At 34.6% G+C, this 21835-nt stretch overlaps 1 protein-coding gene across 3 annotated transcripts; it reads right to left on the bottom strand.

Moving 5' to 3' along the window:
* Window positions 1-670: 670 nt before the first annotated feature.
* Window positions 671-2374, bottom strand: LOC149190307 (uncharacterized). Of its 3 annotated transcripts, none has more exons than XM_089412109.1 (3): window positions 1957-2374; window positions 1727-1843; window positions 671-1251 (listed from the first exon to the last, which is right to left on the bottom strand). In XM_089412109.1, exons 1-3 carry the CDS (start codon window positions 2038-2040, stop codon window positions 1144-1146), a joined length of 309 nt encoding a protein of 102 aa, XP_089268235.1. In that variant the 5' UTR covers window positions 2041-2374; the 3' UTR covers window positions 671-1143. The 3 variants fall into 3 exon arrangements, with proteins under 3 accessions (XP_089268235.1, XP_089268234.1, XP_089268237.1); XM_089412108.1 differs by having other exon boundaries at window positions 671-1254; window positions 1957-2373; XM_089412111.1 differs by having other exon boundaries at window positions 671-1306; window positions 1957-2370.
* Window positions 2375-21835: the final 19461 nt, after the last annotated feature.

Raw genomic sequence — 21835 nt, 5'->3', positions numbered from 1 at the left:
TGCCAAGAGTTGTTGAATTTGTTAATTTTACATACATATATTTATTTATTTTTATATTTATTTATAATAATGTTTATTTTATATATTACTAATTTTTCACAAAATTATATAATATTTAATCATTTTTTGAATTTGTATGGTAATTTTTTTATTTGTTTTAAGCTTGATATATGGAGATTTGAACCTTCAATTTTATTCCTTACACAAAATTTTATAATATATTCATCCATAAATAAGCACACAGCTGATTTATGTTGTAATTTTATTTAATATTGATGATAAATTATTAATGTGATAGTTCATTTTTCTTTATAGCATAGTCTAAAAAACTCACAAATTAGTCCAAAAATAATGAGAATTACGTCAAGATTATAACAAAATCGAGAAGTTTATTTATTTTTTTTAATTTGGATTAGAAATATCAAATATCAAAATTATGGGTACCCAAAGGTTCTTGATGATATTGAATCTATACACTCCGACATTACGATTTAGAAAATGAACTTCGAAAGAAATATATATAGCCATTTACAAAATGAACTTCGAAAGAGATATATATAGCCATTTACCAAGTTAATTGAACGGCTTGTATCATCTGGAACTGTACACCGGATATATGAATTTCTGGTTTGAACGTTTGATCAGCCCATCTGGAACATTCCACCGTATATACGTATTTCCGGTGGGGTTTGAACGTTGGAGGAGCGTAATACAAACACAAGTGGCATTATGGAGTGTAAGACGCTTCTTTATTGTCAGATAATATAACAAACTTGCCTCTGACAAAAGCACGCCCACTACTTGGCATCTACATTCAAATAAATGAACTTCGAAAGAGATATATATAGCCATTTACCAAGTTGGTTGAACGGCTTGTATCACCTGGAACCGTACACCGGATACCTGAATTTCAGGTTTGAACGTTGGATCAACCCATCTGGAACATTCCACCGTATATACGTATTTCCGGTGTGGATTGAACGTTGGAGGAGCGCAATACAGACACACGTGGCATTATGAGTGTCAGATGCTTCTTTATTGTTAGATAATATAACAAACTTGCCTCTGACAAATACACGCCCACTACTTGGCATCTACATTCAAATTGGTTTGAACGTTTGATCAACTCCAAGCGCCCACTACTTAGCATACCTTATCTGTCACACACTGGTGGCATCTGTGAATTCCATGTTTGTACAAGCGTTGGGTTTGACAGCTGCCTTTAGAAGTTTCTCGTTCAGCTTCACAAATCTTCTGTGCACAGCCTTAGGATCAATCCTCGTTACAAACAGATAATATGAAAGCCCTAGAGCAGAGAAGAAAACGAAGACCATGGTTCACGCGTAATGTCAGGGAGCAATGAAGGATAGTATTCAAGTAATTGAAATTAGTATTAGAGGTCGGCTGGTTGAAATTAGTATCAAGAAGTCAATGGATTTTACGCTAATATGGAAAAATGAGTTTATACTTGTTCTGGAAGCTGAACCTAAGCGAGACTGGAAAAATGATTTTATACTTGTTCTTGCAACCAACACAAATTTGAAAGCCAAGACATAAATGAAACCTAGATCGAACAAGATAAACTAATTATCAAAATCAACTAAACTAAGGTGAAGGCGAGGGAGGTTAAACTAGTTAAAGAAAATGAAATAGAGAATTTATGAGAAGAACAAATTACATTAAATTTAATTTAAATAAACACAGAGGAAGGAAATAAACAGAGTACCTGAAACCAATTTTGAATAGGCAAAGAGAATAGCACAAGGAGAAAGAGGGTTTGTGTAGCAGCAGTAACAAGAGCGCATTGTAATATAACAACTCTCCCCGTAGCGGTTGGTTGTTCCTGTACATAAAATGATAAATGAATTTACTTTGATATATACATTCAAAGGGACAGAGCGCATATCTAAATCAATAACCGAATCAAGAAATAGCAGAGGATCTTCTGGAACAGACCAAATCAATCGTGCTCGATCCATTGGATGTAGCAGAGGATCTTCTGGAACAGAAAGAGATTTCATAAAAATCCATTGTGCTCATCGACAGAAAGTCGAGAATTCATAAAAATCCATTGTGCTCATCGACAGAAAGTCGAGAGTTCATCAAAATTGCATCCAACAGAGGATCTATTCTGTCGAGAATTCATCAAAATTGCATCCAACAGAGGATTCTCTGAAACGGACTAGAGGTCCAAATCCATTGTCATTCTCTTCTGGCAACATACAAATTTTGGACATTAAATTTTAACTATAAAGTCTCTCTCCACAAACACACAAGAACCAGACACCCAAATGGAGGCTCTTCCCAGAAAACATATCACAAACGAAATTTAAAATTTATAGGTGCTTCCGCCTCGTTTTACTTTAACCTAAAATAGATGAATGATATGCCTGATTCTCTATAAATGATATGCCTGATTCTCTGTACCTCTTCCGCTTTCTTCGCTTTTTACACATCAGCGGATATTTCGGCTTTGATCAGCGGATATTTCGGCTTTCTTTGCTTTTTAAAGATCAGCGTATATTTCGGCTTTCTTTGGCTTTTTACAAATCACGCGTTTCTGACCAACTCATGCATGATAGTTATTTCTATTTTACGGAGGTCTATAGTCCCACTCCCACTCGCACTCCCAATTCTTCCAACGGAAAACTTTTTCAGCCAAACTCATTTTTATTATAAATTAATTAATTGATGTGGTGGTTAATTATTTCAAAAAAAAAACTTACTATTTGTGTTTGTGTTCATGTCGTTTTCTAATTCAAGAAAATTAGGTAACGTTCAACATCCTTCACATTTTTATTTTGGAGTTTTTTTGTTTTCTAATTATTATTATTAATATGGTTTTCTAAGATTTTTAAAACACTATAAGTAAAAAGTAAGAATTTAAAAATTAAAATACATTTCCAAAATAACAATTTATAAATTAAAATATATTTTAAAAATATGTATGGAAATGTTAAAACAAAAAATCAGATAATATAAAAATTTAATAAAGTTTTTCATATTAGAAGAATATCTTTAATTTAAAATAAGAGAAAAATACATGATAATTTCGTTTGTATTTCATACACAGCCGCCAAAAAGTTGAACGATAAGGTTTACATAATTTTATAATAACATTTTATGTTCTACGGACAAAATGATTGTATATTCAGAAAAACAGGTAACGTAAAACATTGCATTTCAATTTTACATTCTAACTATGCTAAAATTTAAAAATATGTATAACTAGCAATTCTCCTAAAAGGTACAAAGAGAGGCCGATAGGATTATTAAATTGGAATTGTTGAATTTTTCTAGAAGAGTTAATTGGTTTGTGGAAAACCTTGTTTTCTTGGACTGGATCATTGTGCAATTACTTTTCTTTAGATGTTTTGTTTATATCTATATTACAAGGAACACATTGAATGTCTTATTTCATTTTAGAGTAAGTTAATTACCCAAAATCAAATATATAACTTATCTTAAAAATATATAACATAATTGCTGAGACCCCAAATAGAAGTGTAGGTGTCTTGGGGTTGCTAGGCCAAACCCATAGAGTTTTAAAGAATTCACATGATAGGATTTGGCATTATGCTTATGTGCATCCTCGTTACCTAATTTTATTTAGCTTATGCTTATGAGCATTATGCTCAAACGAATACACTATCACAAACCAAATTTAATAAAGAACAGTGATGTCATATTTAGCATGGTTTCGAATATTATATTTTGACTTTCTAATCTCACTAAACAATTATGGTTTTCAATGTAGTATCATTCTATATATGTATATTATTCTTTATAAAATATAATAATAATATCATGGTTTCTAATGGAATTAACTTTTTAATAGCAATATATCAACATGTTTTCTAATACTATGTTTTGACTTTCTAAATGCAATATACAATTATGGTTTTCAATGAAATATATTGGTAGGGGATAGTCATGGTGGTTATTGCCTTGGTCACTAGCAAGCTTTGTATATGCTTGGCCATCTATAGAGGTTTCTTGATTTTGGGTAATTAACTTTAAAATGAAATAAGACATTCAATGCGTTCCTTCTAATATAGATATAAAGAAAACATCTAAAGAAAAGTAATTGCACAATGATCCAGTCCAAGAAAACAAGGTTTTCCACAAACCAATTAACTCTTCTAGAAAAATTCAACAATTCCAATTTAATAATTCTATCGGCCTCTCTTTGTACCTTTTGAGATAATTACTAGTTGATATACTTGATTAACTTTGTTATTGAAAATTCATTAGATGTCTAATGTTGTATAGAATTTTTTGAATTTTTTTGCTAGTTGAAAAAGGTATTATTTTTTAAAGTTGACATACTTATTAATTTTGTTATTGAAAATTCGTTAGATAACATTAATTAGATTTATATTATTATTTAGACATAGTTTGTTAAGATAATCTGCGAAAATTTTACTTGGTCAAATTAGTAGTGGTTTTCAGTTCCAAGTTTATTACAATCTATAGTTTTCACCATGGTTTTATTTTTTAATGGAGTCGATTTTTTGTTAATTGGTATGAGTGACCCATGGGATTCTAGCAAGAGTGTCTTTCTAGTTGACTAGTGAGATTCTAGTAGGAGTGTCTTTAGACAACACCACTTCTCTCTAGGTGTTTAGTGATCCTAACAACTAGTATCAAAACCAAAGTGAGAGCCACTGTGAGAGCATATTAGAATAACAAAATGTAATGGATTCAAAATTGTCAAAGCTTTGTGGAATTTGTTTATGATAGGAAGGGAAACTCAAAGTATGAATGTAAGGAAAGAGAGATTAAGTGAAGGCAGGGATAAAAAAAGCTAGAGATGTGGCTAGAGAGTTAATGGTCTTTGAACATATGAAGGAGCTAGCTTGTGATTGAGAGTGGTAATGGTGTGATAATAGCAGGGGTGTGTGAACACCCTAAGGGTTTTGGTTCAATAAAAGTGCATTTCCCTAGGACGATGTAAGGCATGTTGTTCAAACATACGTGATGTCTAGGATTATGGATTGTTATAAGGCTTTGACGAGGCATACATGTAGTGCATTGGAGCATGGAGTCACCAAGTTGTGAAATGGACCACTTGAATAAGTACTAGGGTTGCAGGTCCACTAGTATCCTAGCTTGAAGGGTGGAATGTGACATCTCATGTGAGATGGCTAATGAATGATTGAGACCAGGTTAATCTCCCATAGTCAAGTTTAAAAGAGGGATTGTTAAGGTGGTTTGGGTAAACTTGTCTAGATTAGGTTACTAGAAGATTTCTAGCTCCAACTTCCTATGATATTATTCTTTAATACAACTTCTCTAGCTGTCGTAATGTGAACAATTTTTTTTAGTTGTAAGTGAAAATTAATTAATACTAACTTCAAAATTTTGAAAAAAAAATGTATTTTCTTTTAGCTATAAGTAATTTTTTGAAATTTAATAAAATTTTGGTCAAATTTGTCAATATAAATAAAGATTTTTCTGTCCTTATAATGTTGTACCAATTCTAAAAACTGGCATGACCAAAAATTCAACCAAAGACTAAGGTTTTGATTCTAGTAAAACTTGATCCGTCGATTCCACATATGACTGAATTTAGTGATCACTTAGGATTGACCTTGGTTATCAATCAGACGATATGGCTAAAGCGAGGCGTAATAATGAGAATTTGGAATAGTTTTTCGAAACTATAGAAAGAAGTATTAATGAGACCATGTTGCCTGTGAATATAAAGCGCTTATGAAATTGAATCGTCAATAAAATAGTGCCCCTCACAATTTTAGCTATTTATCTGATAGTAAATTGTGCTAAAGATCCATAAGTGGTTTTGCATATATTATATGATGATGATGTTGGAATGTTATTTTCTAGGGGAACACGAACATGTGCCACTTTGACTGATATATTATTTTTGACAATGAAGAAGAAAAATCCTCTTACAGACTAGCTACCTTTATGGATAATTAGATGTATAAGCAGCAAAGATTTATGGATAATTAGATGTATAAGTAACAAATATTTATAGATTAAATGGTTAATAATTAGCATGTATTTATAGATTAAATAGGGGATAAATATGGATAGTTATCAAAATATTTATGTGTCATTTGTAATGATACTAATTTCTAATATTAGTATAGAAGTAAAATGTGATAAAAATATTTATGTGACATTTCTAATGATGAGAATTTGTAATATCAATAAAGTTGTAATAAAAAAATAGTTTGAAAACTTTTAAATGCATCTGATGACAAAGAATATTCTCAACTTACTAATTTTAGACTATTTGTAATTTTTTTATTTATTTTTTAAATGAAAATTATAAAATATACCATATTGGTCTTCAGGTGATTAGGAGTTCTGTTAAGGAATTCTTTAATATAAAGTTACATGTTCAATTCCTCACTCCTTAATGTGAAATTACCTATTCAATTCCCCACCCTATTATTGAGGTAATATATTCAACATAATAAATAAATATATAATCTTATATATATATATATATATATATATATATATATATATATATATATATATATATATATATATATACACGATATTTATAAACATAACTATACACCAATCCAAATCCATATATATTACAATGTAGTTTTAGTCGATTAATGTATCACAATGAAATTTTAACCAATTAAAGTATTCTTATGAAATTTCTATTTAGAAAATCTGATAAACATAAACGAAGTTTTTGTAGAAAATATAAAATTTCTTATTTAATGCTTATGGGTCTCCAGTTCCCATCGATAACCCATGGAAAAAATATCGTGTATATGTATTATCCAGTAAAATGGGATTCACATGCTACACAATAGGTATATTCTCCTTCTTCTCTTTCTCCTCCTTTACAGGACCTATGCTCAACAATCTGCTTTGTAGCCCAATTTCCTTAATTTTTTTGCAAGATACATGGGATATGTTTCTCCCATAGCAGTTATCTTTACCTCCTTGTTGACTTCAATAGAGTCCACTCAAACAGAGCAATCACAACATTAGTAAAGGAGTATGAAACATCAAAACTCTAGTAAATCGATGGAAAATATTTTGCCTATATATGCAATAAAGGTAATGATTATCCGTGCCTCCAGACCCTACAACAGCCTTCATGGCCCTCATTTTGCTTTTCTTATCGTCTATGGTCGATTTAAACACCATCTTCTGCACATCAATTAACTGTTAAACACCTCTAAATAATTCTTCAGTCATTCCCAAGAAACAATACAAGATTAATAAAATGGATAATACATATATACCTTCGACATCTTGAGCAAGGTAAAAGTGTTGATGATTGTTGATGCATAGGAAGGTCTATCAGCCTAAACATTTTATATTATTAACATGATATTTATTTTTACATTTAAATTATTTTTTTAAGAAAATCAAAATTTTGATATGATTTTTTTTATCTTAAAAATGATAAATGATAATCGGGAAAGTTTGAAATGTGTATTTAATGTTGAATAGTGAAATATTAATTATAGTTTTACGAATTAAAATTTACTTATATTTAGTTTCTTGTACACACAAAAATCATAATAATAAAAAAATATTTATAACATAAAACTAATTTTATTGTTTTTATGTTACATAAATTATTTTTTGTAACTTAGTCATATAGGAAAATAATTAAAATTTACATTAAAAAAAATCAAATTAATAATAATGATAATAGATATTTAATTTCTTTTTATTTCTTTAGTACAATGAAGATATGTAATTCTTTAACTAGCAAAGATGAAATTGAGATGACATTTGAATTAATATTTATATTAAATAATAAGTGAATAAAAAAATATTTTAATGTCCATAATAACTAACATAATTTTATTTCAATTTGAGAGATAAAATAATTCAAAAAAATTATTGTTGTCTTTTTTCTTTTCAATATTGGGAAGATGTGTAATTCATTTATTTAAAATTATTTCAGTACCGAAATTGGATAAAATATTTGAATATTCATTCCAACTAGTATACTTCAATATCTACTCTACACATATTAAGAAATAATATTCTAATGTTGATAATATATAAAATATTTCAATGTGAACCTTAAAGAAAATAATTTTATACACTTTTTTTGTAAGAATGTCAAGAACTTAAAACTAGCAAAAATGATGTACAAAATTTACACAACCATAATATTGTCAGTTCTTCTGTGGAGCTAGATTTTAGACCATCTTCCCACCATGGGAAAACCAATAGGTCATTGCTTGAAAGCTAGGGTGAAAGAAATATCTATTTATGGACAAATCCAAAGCTAGTACCATACATAACTGGTTATCGTAATACAAAAAAAGCATGAGAGAATTTTCCTTAGGGCTAAGAATACAAGTCATTCAAAAGGACGCTTCAAACATTTTTCTTTCCTTTGGAGGTTGTTGAGCATCAAGTGTGCTATTGGGCCACAATTGTTCTAGTGCATCCTCTGGCTCCTCCTCAACGATAAGAAAACCATAAGAACTCAAACCTTGATGTGGTTGTGCATTATTAGCTGCCCCACTGACTTGACATTTCAGTTGCATATCATCAATCATGATCGAAGGGGAAGGGCCCAGCGGAAGTGGGTGAGATTGGAAGGGAGTCTATGCCATCTTGGGAGCTAGTGCAGGAATGGGAGAGTGGGATAGGCAAGAAGGAGATGTCGAAGGAGTATATAAGGTCCCATAGAGATTCGTGGAGACTACTAATACATTAGAATTAACAACCTTCCTTATGGCAGCTTCTTTGGCTTGTTGTTTCTTCCATAACTATCTGGCTAGTAAACTTTTGAGGCCTAATGCCCGCAACCTATGTTCCTTAATTCATCAGCTTCCATGGAGGATACATTGTGTGGTATGCCTTCATGAATATTTGGAATGAAGACATTAGATTTTTTCGTCAAAATCTACAGCATGGGGATGACGTTCATGATCACATCCATCACCTCCATTGCTTACACATCTACTCTCGTGAACCATAGTATTAAGTGGGAGAATGAGGAGGAGGAATTTAGAATCATTGAGGGAATTGTAGCTTTTCTTTTGGAAGGAAATAAGAGTATGACTGTTTTAGTGACGAATCATGAACAAGTTGCGTGACAAAAGACCCAAGAAATATTTAGACATACATAATGTTTTCCATCACCAAGCAAGTGAATGAAGCATTATTGTTAAGTAAAAGGAGATCACACATAGGATATGGAGCAGTGGATTAGGCATCATGAAAATCGATGGATTAGCATACTGAGTGGGCATATAAAAGTTGGATTAGAGCCACTTTCCATGTGAATGCATGGTGATGATAAATGCATTCAGGACAACCATCAATTGCCACCCAAATTAGGGGGAATTTTATATCAACTTAACATTTATAAAGAGAAAAAACTTGAAATTAAAATATTTTTTCCTTTGTTAAATTTTTTCTTTCCACTCAGTAATATCAAGGAGATGTTAAATTTCTTTAATACTTAATAAAATTTCATACGATACATTTAGAAAATATTGATGGCAAGAAGAAATTCAATGTAAACAATAAATAAATAAAGTGAAGGATATTTTTCATTTAATTAATTTGTGCTTTCTAATTCAATGACATCATGGAGATGTATAATTCCTTCAATATTTGATATGAATTAGAACTTAAAATACATTAATTATTTTTCCCTCAATGAACCTTTACATCAGTTTATTTCTCCCTCATTGAACCTCTACATCAGGTGATTTTTCCTTCTTATGCATTGATTCTCTAATAGAAAAACAGTTATCCAATTACTCCCCTTCAAATAAACCAACATATTTAGGATTTGGGCATTCAACACCATCTATAAGATTTTCAACGCCTTCATGTGTGTAACTATGATAGAAGCTATTGTGTTTTCTTCTACAATCAAAACTGTAATAATTGTAGATCAATGCACAATTTTTTGAAATAACACAATATGCGCAACGAGATTGACTGAACAACAAAATATGTAATTAAAGTTAATTTCCTATATGATAAAAAAATCTATTAAGACAAACTCACTATAAATCCACAATTTTCGAGTTCAAGAATATAGCCCACAAAGAAAAATGTTCATTACTTAGTATAACATGTCACAGAATAAGTATCATCAAGGGATTTCAACTTCAAAAATCATAATACACTGAACAATCTCTCAACCTCCAGTAATTCCATGTATTGCTCCTTTAGCCTTTCCCAAGTAGAACATATTTACCTTTCTTGATAAACATTTTAAAATAAAATACAAGATAAATATTGGATTATCTAAAAAGCCAAGAATCTTCTTTCATCCCAGAAAGTGAATTAGAAATTAAATTTTTTTCTTTAAACGATTAGATATATAAAAAAAGTAATAATAATTTCACAAAATATGTTGAATACCCAAAGAATAAACAAAGCCATACATGATTCCTAATTTCCTATGTTTCTCAAGTAAACAAAAAAAGGAAGACATAAGGCTTCATATTTAATAAACAACCTCCTCTTCCTCCAAAACCTTGACCTCAACCCTCCTCCTACTCATCCTCTACCTCCACCTCCTCGACCACCTCGTCCTCCTCCTCCGCATCCTCCTCATCCTCCTCCTCCACATCCACCTCTACCACCTACTCTTCCACCACCTCACCTTGCTCCACCTTCTCCACCAGCTCTGCCTATGCCTCCTCCTCCTCCTCCACCTCCTCGACCACCTCCTTCCCCTCCTATGCTTCCTCCTCATCCTCCTCCTCCTCCTCCTCCTCCTCCACCTACTCGACGACCACCTCTACCTCTACCTCTGCCTCTTCCTTTACCTCCACCTCCTCCACCACCTCCACCTCGGCCTCTGCCTCCACCTACACCTCCTCTTCCTCCTCCACCTCCACCTCCACCTCCTCTTCCTCGTCCACTTCAACCTCCACATCCTCCTCGAGAACCTCAACCTCCACAACCTCCTCCTACTCCTCCTTCACCACCTCCACTTCTACCTCCACCACCTCCTCCTCCTCAACCACCTCAACCTCCACCTTCTACACCGCCTCCACAACCTCAACCTCCACCCCGTCCCCCACCATCTCCACTCCACCAACCACCACCTCCTCCTCCTCCTCCTGCTCCTCCTCCCCCTCCGCCTTTGCCTCAATCTCCTCTACCTCTACCTCCACCTCCACCTCCAACCCCACTTCCACATCATCCTCAACCACCTCCTCCTCCTCAACCTCCTCCTCCTCCTCCTACATCACCACCACCTCCAGCACCTCCTCCTCCACCACCACCTCCACCTCAACCTCCAACACCTCCTCCTCCTCCTCCTCCACCTCCTCGACCACCTTCTCCTCCTCCTCCTCCGCCCCCTCCTCCTACTCCTCCACATCCTCCTCTACCACCTACTCTTCCACCACCTCCACCTCCTCCACCTCCACCTCCACCTCCTCCACCAACTCTGCATATGCCTCCTCCTACTTGTCCTCCTCCTCTTCCACCACCACCACCTCCACCTCCTCGACCACCTCCTCCTCCTCCTTTGCTTCCTCCCCATCCTCCTCCTCCTCCTCCACCACCTACTCTTCCTTTACCTCCACCTCCTCCGCCTCCGCCTTTGCCTCCTCCTCTTCCTCCACCTACACATCCTCTTCCTCCACCACCTCAACCTCCACCTCCACCTCCTCTTCCTCCTCCACCTCACCCTCCACATCCTCCTCCACCACCTCAACCTCCGCCCCCTCCTCCACATCCACCACCTCAACCTCCAACCTCCCCTCCTCCTCCACCACCACATCCTCCACCTCCACCATCCCCTCCACAACCTCGACCTCCACACCCTCCTCGTCCTCGTCCTCCTCTTCCTCCTCATCCTCCTCCACATCCTCCTCCGCCACCTCCTCTTCCTGCACCTCCATCTCCTCCACCACCTTCCCCTCGCTTCCTCCTCCTCCTCCTCCTCCTTCTCCTCCACGTCCACCTCTTCCTCCTCCTCATCCCTCCACCTCCACCTCCACCTCCTCCTCTACCACCTCAACCTCCACCCCCTCCTCCACATGCACCACCTCGACCTCGAACCCCTCCTCCTCCTCCTCCTCCTCTTCCTCCTCCTCCTCGACCACCTCCTCCTCCTCTTCCTCCTCTGCCACCGCCTCTTCCTCCACCAACTTCGCCTCCACATCCTCCTCCTCCTTCTCTGCCTCCTCCACCTCCACCATCACCTCCTCAACCTCCACCTCCACCTCCACCTCCATCTGTACCTACTCCTCCTCAACCTTCACCTATGCCTCCTCCTACTGCTCCACCTCCACCTCCTCCTCCTACTACTCCACGTCCAACTACTCCTCCTCCACATCCCCTCCACAACCTCAACCTCCTTCTCCACCTCCAACTCCAACTCCAACTCCTCCACCTCCACCTCCTCCACTGCTTCCTCCTCATCCTCCCCCTTCTCCTCCTCCACGTCCTCCTCCAGCACCTCCTCTTCCTCCACCTCCACCTCCACCTCCTCCACCTCTAACTTCATCTCCTCAACCTCCATCTCCACCTCCACCTCTACCTCCTCCTCCTCAACCTTCACCTACGCCTCCTCCTACACGTCCACCTCCTCCTCGTACTGCTCCACGTCCAACTCCTCCTCCTCCACATCCCCTCCACAACCTCGACCTCCTCCTCCTCTTCCTCCTCCTCCTCCTCCTCCTCCAACTCCAACTCCAACTCCAACTCTTCCACCTTCACCTCCACTTCCTCCATCGCTTCCTCCTCATCCTCCCCCTCCTCCTCCTCCCCATCCTTTTCCAGCACCTCCTCCGCCTTCTCCAACTCTGCCACCTCCACCACCTCTGCCTTCACCACCTCCACCATCACCTCCTCCACCTCCTCCTCTACCACCTCAACCTCCACCCCCTCCTCCACATCCAACACCTCAACATCCAACCCCTCCTCCTCCTCCTCCTCCACCTCGACCTACTCCTCCTCGACCACCTACTCCTCTACCACCTCTGCCTCTACCACCTCTGCCTCCTCTTCCTCCTCCACCTCCAACATCACCTCCTCCACCTCCACCTCCACCTCAACCACCTCTTCCTCCTCCTCCTCGACCACCTACTCCTCTACCACCTCCTCCTCTACCACCTCTGCCTCCTCTTCCTCCTCCACCTCAACCACCTCTTCCTCCTCCTCATCCTACTCGCCCACCTCAACCACCACCTCCTCCACCACCACCGCCACCTCCTCCACCACCACCGCCTCATCCTACTCCCCCACCTCGACCACCTCCTCCTCCACCACCACCGCCACCTCCTACTCTACCTCCTCCTCCACCACATCCACCTCCTCCTACACCACCACCTCTTTATTTATAATACTTATTGATTCATTCTTTAGCATGATAATTCATATATCAATATACCTAATAATATAACAAATAATATGTAAAAACAAATTGCAATAGAAATAAGTAATTATGAAAACAACAATTTAATTAATAAAAATTTGTAAGATTTATATAAATATAATGAAACGCAGTTGAAAGAGATCGCATAGAAGTCCATGTTTATTCTTAATGGCCAAAACTATTTAAAATCAATAAATTAATTATATAAAATCTTTAAAAAATAAAATAAACTACAATCACAGTTATCTTAAACATAGATTCTAGAAACCTCTAAATATAAGTATATCACAAAGACAACAATACTTCAGAAAACCTCCGCTATAATAATAATATTATAATCTCGCACATCTGCTCTGAAATGGAACTACAAATATGTTCCTCGTCATTGGGCCGAATCAGGTTAGGGTGGCCGAAACACAAGGTTACAAAAACAACAGTACTGTCGGTATGTATTGGTTCACTAAGCTGTATTTCAATAGTCGAAGAAAAATAATTATAAACAAGTAGTCAACATTTCAAATTATCCATAAATGCAGAAAACAAGGCTGGAAGAAGAGGGAGCGTTTCAAATGTTCCGTAAACAAGAAGTTCATTTTTAATGTTTGAAGTTCATAGGTCCTTGAATGCAATAAAAATTCAAATAGCACAACTTGACAATCACGCCATTATTTGACGTTAAATGATGGGTTGTGTCTTATACTACATTATTTGTAAAAGATTAAACTACATATTTCCAAAACAAACACTAACGGGATAGTGCATCGGCGTCTTTCCGAACAGAATAGATAGTCAACTGGAAAGGGATGACTCGGGAAGGAAATCTCACAATTATAGATGAATAGCCCACTATTTATTTGGTTAGGTAGTACAGATTTTGTGGCATTGATAGATGGATTGCTTTCAATTTGACAACCCTTCAGATTTGGGTGATATTAGATTTTGCTGAACTTGATCCCCTTGTCAGAAATAGAAATAGAAACGATGAAACAATCTCTTAGTCCGTAGTCCAAGGATTTGATCTCCTCTGATTTTTTTTCTATACGGACTTCACTAGAAACTCCTCGACGAAGGATTTGATCTCCTCCGAAGAGAAGATGAGATGAGATGAGGTCCAAACATTGCCGCTGAAATCTATTGAAAATGGCAATGAAAGATAGTGTTCACGTTGGTTGAAATTGCGAAAATCTGGGTTGCAAAGCTGGAGGAAGGATTCGATCTCCTGCGGGCTTCACTGGACGATTTAAATGAAGATGGAAGTTTATCTCCTCCGACGAGAAGATGAGATGAGATGAGGTCCAAACATTGCCGCTGAAATCTATTGAAAATGGCAATGAAGGATAGTCTTAGGTTGGTTGAAATTGCGAAAATCTGGGTTGCACAGCTGGAGGAAGGATTCGATCTCCTACGGGCTTCACTGGAAACTGGACGATTTAAATGAAGATGGAAGTCATTGTTTTACATGCTGGGCCACCATACAGCCAGAGCTAGTGCAGTTTCCTTGAAATCTATCGAAAATGGCAATGAAGGATAGTAATTGAACAGTTATTGTGCTTCATCAAAAATAAGCATTGTCTCCTGATCTCATGCTTCCTAGGTCGGTTTGTTGAAATTCGTCTCAATGGATTTTATACTAATACGGAAGACGAACCTAAGGGAGACCCTCAAAATCTTACAAGTGATTTTGAAAGCCAACATAGAATTGAAACCTAATCGAACTAATTATCAAAATCAATTAAACTAAGGCGAGGGAGGTTAAACTAAGTTGAAGAAAATGAAATAGAAACTTTATGAGAAGAACAAATTACATTAAATTTAATTTAAATAAACACAGAGGAAGGAAATAAACAGACTACCTGAAACCAATTTGGAGTAGTGAAACAGAATAGCACAAGGAGAATGAGGGTTTGCGTAGCAGCAGCAAGAAGAGCGCATTGTAATATAACAACTCTCCCCTTGGCGGTTGGTGGTTCCTGTGCATCAAATCATAAATGAATTTGTAAATGAATTTACTTTGATATATACATACAAAGGGACAGAGCGTATATCTAAATCAATAACCGAATCAAGAAATAGGAGAGGATCTTCAGGAACAGTTACAGAGCTCGATCGATTGGATGTAGCAGAGGATCTTCTGGAACAGAAATAGAATTCATCAAAATCCATTGTGCTAATTAAAGAGAAATCATCAAAATTGCATCGAACAGAGGTCCAGATCCATTGTCATCCTCTTCTGTCAACATAAAAATTTTGGACGGAGACTCTCCACAAAGACACAAAAAAACAAACACCCAAATGAAAGCTCTTCTCAGAAAACATATCACAAACGAAATTTATGCTTGATTCTCTGTACCTCTTCCGCTCGCTTTCTTTGCTTTTTACAGATCAGCGGATATACTTTAGACAACCGCTTTCTTTGCTTTTTACAGATCAGTGGATATTTCCGCCTTTTTGGCTTTTTACAGATCAGCGGATATTTTGGCTTTTTACAGATCAACGGAGGCTTTCTTTGGCTTTTTACAGATCAACGGATATACTTTAGACAACACCGCTTTCACTCCGGCTTTTTAGGCGTTTCCGACAAACTCATGCATCATAGTTATTTCTATTTTAGGGAGGTCTCCACTTCCACTTTTCCAATGGAGAAATTTTTCAACCAAATCATCTTTTATTATAAATTAATTAATTAACTCTAAGTCAAAAAAACTGTAAACTTCATATTTTTGATTTTTTTTTATGGTTTAGTAGGACTATAAGCAAAAGTAAGAATTTATAAATTAAAATGTATTTTTAAAATAATAATTTGTAAATTAAAATATATTAAAAAAAGACATAGAAAAGTTAGAACAAAAAATCATATATGGCAATTTTGTTTGGATTTCATACACAACTCCCAAAAATGTTGAGTGATAAGATTTACATAATTTTATCGTAAAATTCTATGTTTCACTGACATAATGATTATATATTCACAAAAATGCTTAAATGAAAGCATTTTATTTCAATTTTACATCTTAGTTATGCTAAAATTTAAAAATATGTATAAATATTTTATATTAATAACATAATATTTATTTTTACATTTAAATCGTTTTTTTCAAGAAAATCAAAATTTTCATATGATTTTCTTTATCTTAAAAATGATAAATGATAAATGATAACCGTGAAAGTTTGAAATATGTATTTAATGTTGAATAGTGAATTATTATTTATAGTTTTATGAATTAATATTTACTTATGTTTAGTTTCTTGTATACATAAAAATAATGATAATAAAAAAGTATTTATAACATAAAATTAATTTTAGGGTTTTTATGTTAAATTAAATCCTTTATGTAACTTAATCATATACGACAATAATTAAAATTTAAGATATAATATTTAAATAAATATTAGAAATAATAAGAAAAAAAATTAACGATAATTATAAAACAAGTATGAAGCCTTACTAACCACCATCAATGTAATTACTGCTGATGTGGCTTTCCATGAATAATGATGACTAACTCTGAATTAAAAGACAGTAGTATAAAGAGATAGCAATATGTGATGGCTATATGTAATCTTACTTTAACAACTAAAATATGATAACTTTCCCACTCTTTAATTTTTTTTAAATAATTTTTTTTAATAATCCCTTAATATCAATGTTTTAATAATAACCTTTTTTATAGTTTATGTTTATTTTACTTATAAATATATTAAAATATTTTATAAATTAATTTAGATTGTAATTTTTTTTGGCTGTTTTCTTTTAAATTAGATCACATATTTTTAAGATTGATTGAGATTTCTTGTACTTTAAAATGAATCTTTGAATATATAAATGAATTAAAACCTTTAGTATTCTATAAACTCTCTATTATATTTCAAGCAAAATTGATTTTAAAAAATGCTAAAAAAACAACAAAACTTGTATTCATCCAATTACAATTTATTTTGAATGTGTTAATGGATAATATATTCCCATGTAAATAGTTATTTATTACCTGAATAGAAAATTGTTGGTTGGCCACTGAAATTTATCACAATATGCTTGACTATATTCCTTACATAATCTACCAAATAAATTTTATTTTTTCGTTGATAAGTGCTTTCGAGTATGAATATATATTGTGCCTCAACATTAGATCGAAAAATAATAAAAGTATTTACATTAAAAAAGCATCAAATTAATAATAATGATAAAAAATATTTAATTGCTTTTTATTTCTTTAGTACAAAGAAGATGTGTAATTCTTTAACTAGCTAAGATGAAATTGAGATGACATTTAAATTAATATTCATATTAAATAGTAAGCAAATAAAAAAATATTTTAATGTCCATAATAACTAACATAATTTTCTTTCAATTTGAGAGATATAAAATAATTAAAAAAATTATTGTTGTCTTTTTTCTTTTCAATATTGGGAAGATATGTAATTCATTTATTTAAAATTATTTCAGTACCAAAATTGGATAAAATATTTGAATATTCATTCCAACTAGTATATTTCAATATCTACTCTATACATATCAAGAAATAATATTCTAATGTTGATAATATATAAAATATTTCAGTGTGAACCTTAAATAAAATAATTTTATACATTCTTTTTTGTAAGAATGTCAAGAACTTCATATTAGTAAAAATGATGTACAAAATTTACACAACCATAATATTGTCGGTTCTTCTGGTGGAGCTAGATTTCGGACCATCTTCCCACCATGGGGAAACCAATAGGTCATTTCTTGAAAGCTAGGGTAAAAGAAATATCTTTTCATGGACAAATCCAAAGTTAGTAGCATACATAACTGGTTATCGTAATACAAAAAAACCTGTGAGACTTTTCCTTAGGGCTAAGAATACAAGTCATTCAAAAAGACGCTTCAAACATTTTTCCTTCCTTTGGAGGTTGTTGAGCCATCAAGTGTGCTATTGGGCCACAATTGTGCCAGTGCATCTTCTGGCTCCTCCTCAACGATAAGTCAACCATAAGAACTCAAAGCTTGCTATGGTTGTGCCTTATTAGCTGCCCCTCTCACTTGACATTTCAGTTCCATATCATCAATCATGATCGAAGGGAAAGGCCCCAAGGGAAGTGGGTGAGATTGAAAGGGAGTCTATGCCATCTTGGGAGCTAGTGCGGGAATGGGAGAGTGGGATAGGAGAGAAGGAGATGTCGAAGGAGTGGATAAGGTCCCATAGAGATTCGTGGAGACTATTAATTCATTAGAATTAAAAACCTTCCTTAGGGAAGCTTCTTTGGCTTGTTGTTTCTTCCATAACTATCCGGCTAGTAAACTTTTGAGGCCCAATGCCCGCCACCTATGTTCCTTAATTCATCAACTTCCATGGAGGATACATTGTGTGGTATGCCTTCATGAATATTTGGAATGAAGACATTAGAATTTTTCGTCAAAATCTACAGCGTGGGGATGACGATCATGATCACATCCATTGCCTCCGTTGCTTACACATCTACCATCTTGAACCATAGTGTTAAGTGGGAGAATGAGGAGGAGGAATTTAGAATCACTGAGGGAATTGTAACTTTTCTTTTGAAAGGAAATAAGAGTATGATAGGGTGAGTGACGAATCGTGAACAACTTCGGTGACAAAAGAACCAAGAAATGTTTAGACATACATAATGTTCTCCAACACCAAGCAAGTGAATGATGCATTATTGTTAAGTACAAGGAGATCACACAGAGGATATGGAACAGCGGATTAGGCATCATGAAAATCAATGGATTAGCATACTGAGTGGGCATATTAAAGTTGGATGAGAGCCACTTTCCGTGTGAATGCATGGTGATGATAAATGCATTCAAGACAACCATCAATTCCCACCCAAATTAGGGGTATTTTATATCAACTTAACATTTATAAAGAGAAAAAAATTGAATATAATTTTTTTTCCCTTTGTTAAACTTTTTTTTTGCCACTCAGTAATATCAAGGAGATGTTAAATTTCTTTAATAATTAATAATATTTCATACGAGACATTTAGAAAATATTGATGGCAAGAACATATTCAGTGTAAACAATAAATAAATAAAGTGATGGATATTTTTCATTTAAATTTGCGCTTTCTAATTCAATGACATCATGGAGATTTATAATTCCTTCAATATTTGATATGAATTAGAATTTAAGATATATTAAAAAAGGGAAGATTGGTATTTTGTATACAAAAGAATTGAAAAAATTATAAAGAATGATTCAAAAATTTTAACGGTGCATATCTCAGAATGATGGAGATGTGTAATTTTTTCCTTATTTATCTTGGAGTTGACATACGACATGAATGTGTGTGTCTGTGTGTCTTAGTTGTAGTAGTATAGATAAATATCCAGATTTCAACTATATATATATATATATATATATATATATATATATATATATATATATATATATATATGGTAAATGAATAAGAAAATTATGATTAAAACATTTTAGTGGCGTGTAACTCAAAATGAAAGAGATATCCAGTTCTTTTTTCAGTTAGTTTGGAGTTGACGCATGGAAAGAATATATATATATATATATATATATATATATATATATATATATATATATATATCATTAAAGTTTATTAACTTATCAAAAGGTTTGAAATAACTACCTGTAAACTAACTTATTTCAAACTTTTTGATAAGTTAATAAACTTAAATGAAATATATATATATATATATATATATATATATATATATATATATATATTATTATAAATATTATAAAATTAAAATAACATGAAGGTTAATGTTTACATTGATGAGTGTGGCCAAACATGGGGGATCGATGGGCCAGGGGCCATAGACAAGTTGTGTAGGACACCCAAAAGCTTCTACAAACATGTGAATGAGATTATTGCATGAACGATTCTTTTTTCTTAGAAGTTGATTTTTCTGGATATCGGAGTTTGGGAAGGTGGTAGGGGAATGTTGACTATGCATAGACCGCTAACCTATGCATGCTCATTCAATTGGTTTCTTTAGAGTGAAAGGATAATGCCAGCTATAGGGGCTTGTGCTTTGGTCATTATGGTGTGCTAACTTGCACGGTTTGACACCTCAGTGAGTTGAAGGGTGGTGAACTATCCTTTGGATGGTGAGACGTGGTGAGGACAAGAGAACTACTAAATTTTCTTGCTGTAGGAGTTAAAATGGGGTGGTTTTATTCTCTTCCTTGTTTAGTAAGAAATATGGCTATGCCTCTAGGCCCTAGGAGTTTCTTTCTAAATGGAATTTTGGATGTGGTGGTCGTCTGTTCTTTTTGGGTTTCCTCATCTTTACACTTTCAAGAATTCGTCATGGTCCCTGTCATCTTTAGCGGTATTTGTTTCTCGTATCTATCACAAAATTTTCTTAGGGTTGAGAGATGTAGTTTGAGATCTGAGGCTCACTACCTCTATCCTTGGTTTCTTTGGGTACTCTATTCAAGGGGAAGTATTGTAATCATGGGGGTGCTTCTTCAATGATAATTGTGGAACAAATGTAATTTTTGACAATTTTTATCTTGTTGATTTTTGAAGCGGGATTTGATTACAAAGATACAACATTTGGGTGGTTGAATTAAATTGGTCTTTGTGTTCTGGATTATATAGTGGGATTATTAGATGAATGGGGCATGTTGTGCAAGGTAGGTCACCTCACGAAGTCTTGGTTGGCCATTGTAGGTGCATAGGAGAAGTGGAGGCTGATGGGGGTGTTGAGGCTATTTATGAGGGTGAATTGGCTCATGAACATGTTTCATCACCTAGCCACGTGGAAGCACCATCTTTATAATGTTTGTATAGGTAGTTACAGAGTCTTATCGCATTGATGGTGGAGCTAGGGAAATAGAGAGATGATGACTTGAATGAGGTGATAACATTCATGATTGACTGAAAACATAATAAATAGGAAATTCTGGACAAGACGAATTCACTTATAATGAGCCAAATATTGACTAATAAGTGAATAGATCATATTTAGGGTCAGATTGACCACGTATATATTCATGTTTATGGGGCCCATAGACCTCCAAACATTTTTAATTCTAGATAGGAACTTGTACCCCCTCATAATCTTTGAAGAGAGTTCTTTTAATATGTATTCTATGTGGGTTTTGGATTCTTTGTGCATTTATTTTAAGGACACATTGTAAATTTTGGCACTTTGGTATCACCTTTTGTATCTTTCTCCTGGTTAATAAATTTGGCTGGAATGAGGTCATGGAAGAAGCATACCTCAAAAAAATTGTTGATGTATCTCGAAGAACTAATAAAATCTATTTGATCGAAAACAAAAACATGAAGGGTAAATTTCCAGTCTGGATTATAACCATAGCTTTAAAAAGATGGTTAGATTCATGTGTTTCACATGTCATCTCATCATAGATTTCCATTCAAAATGTTATGTTGTTCCTTGTTGGAGATATATTTCAGATGTTTTGATAAAATTATAAATAGTTGGAGCCTTTAGTGATTAAAGAATGACAAAGTGAATTTGAATATCATTTACAACACTCTATAGTACTTTATTTT

The sequence above is a fragment of the Pinus tabuliformis genome, chromosome 3_1 (assembly GCF_031772625.1).
Source record: "Pinus tabuliformis cultivar Carrire ecotype Pingquan chromosome 3_1, CPIR1, whole genome shotgun sequence".
NCBI lineage: Eukaryota > Viridiplantae > Streptophyta > Pinopsida > Pinales > Pinaceae > Pinus > Pinus tabuliformis.
This window is presented reverse-complemented; position numbering and strand designations above follow the sequence as displayed.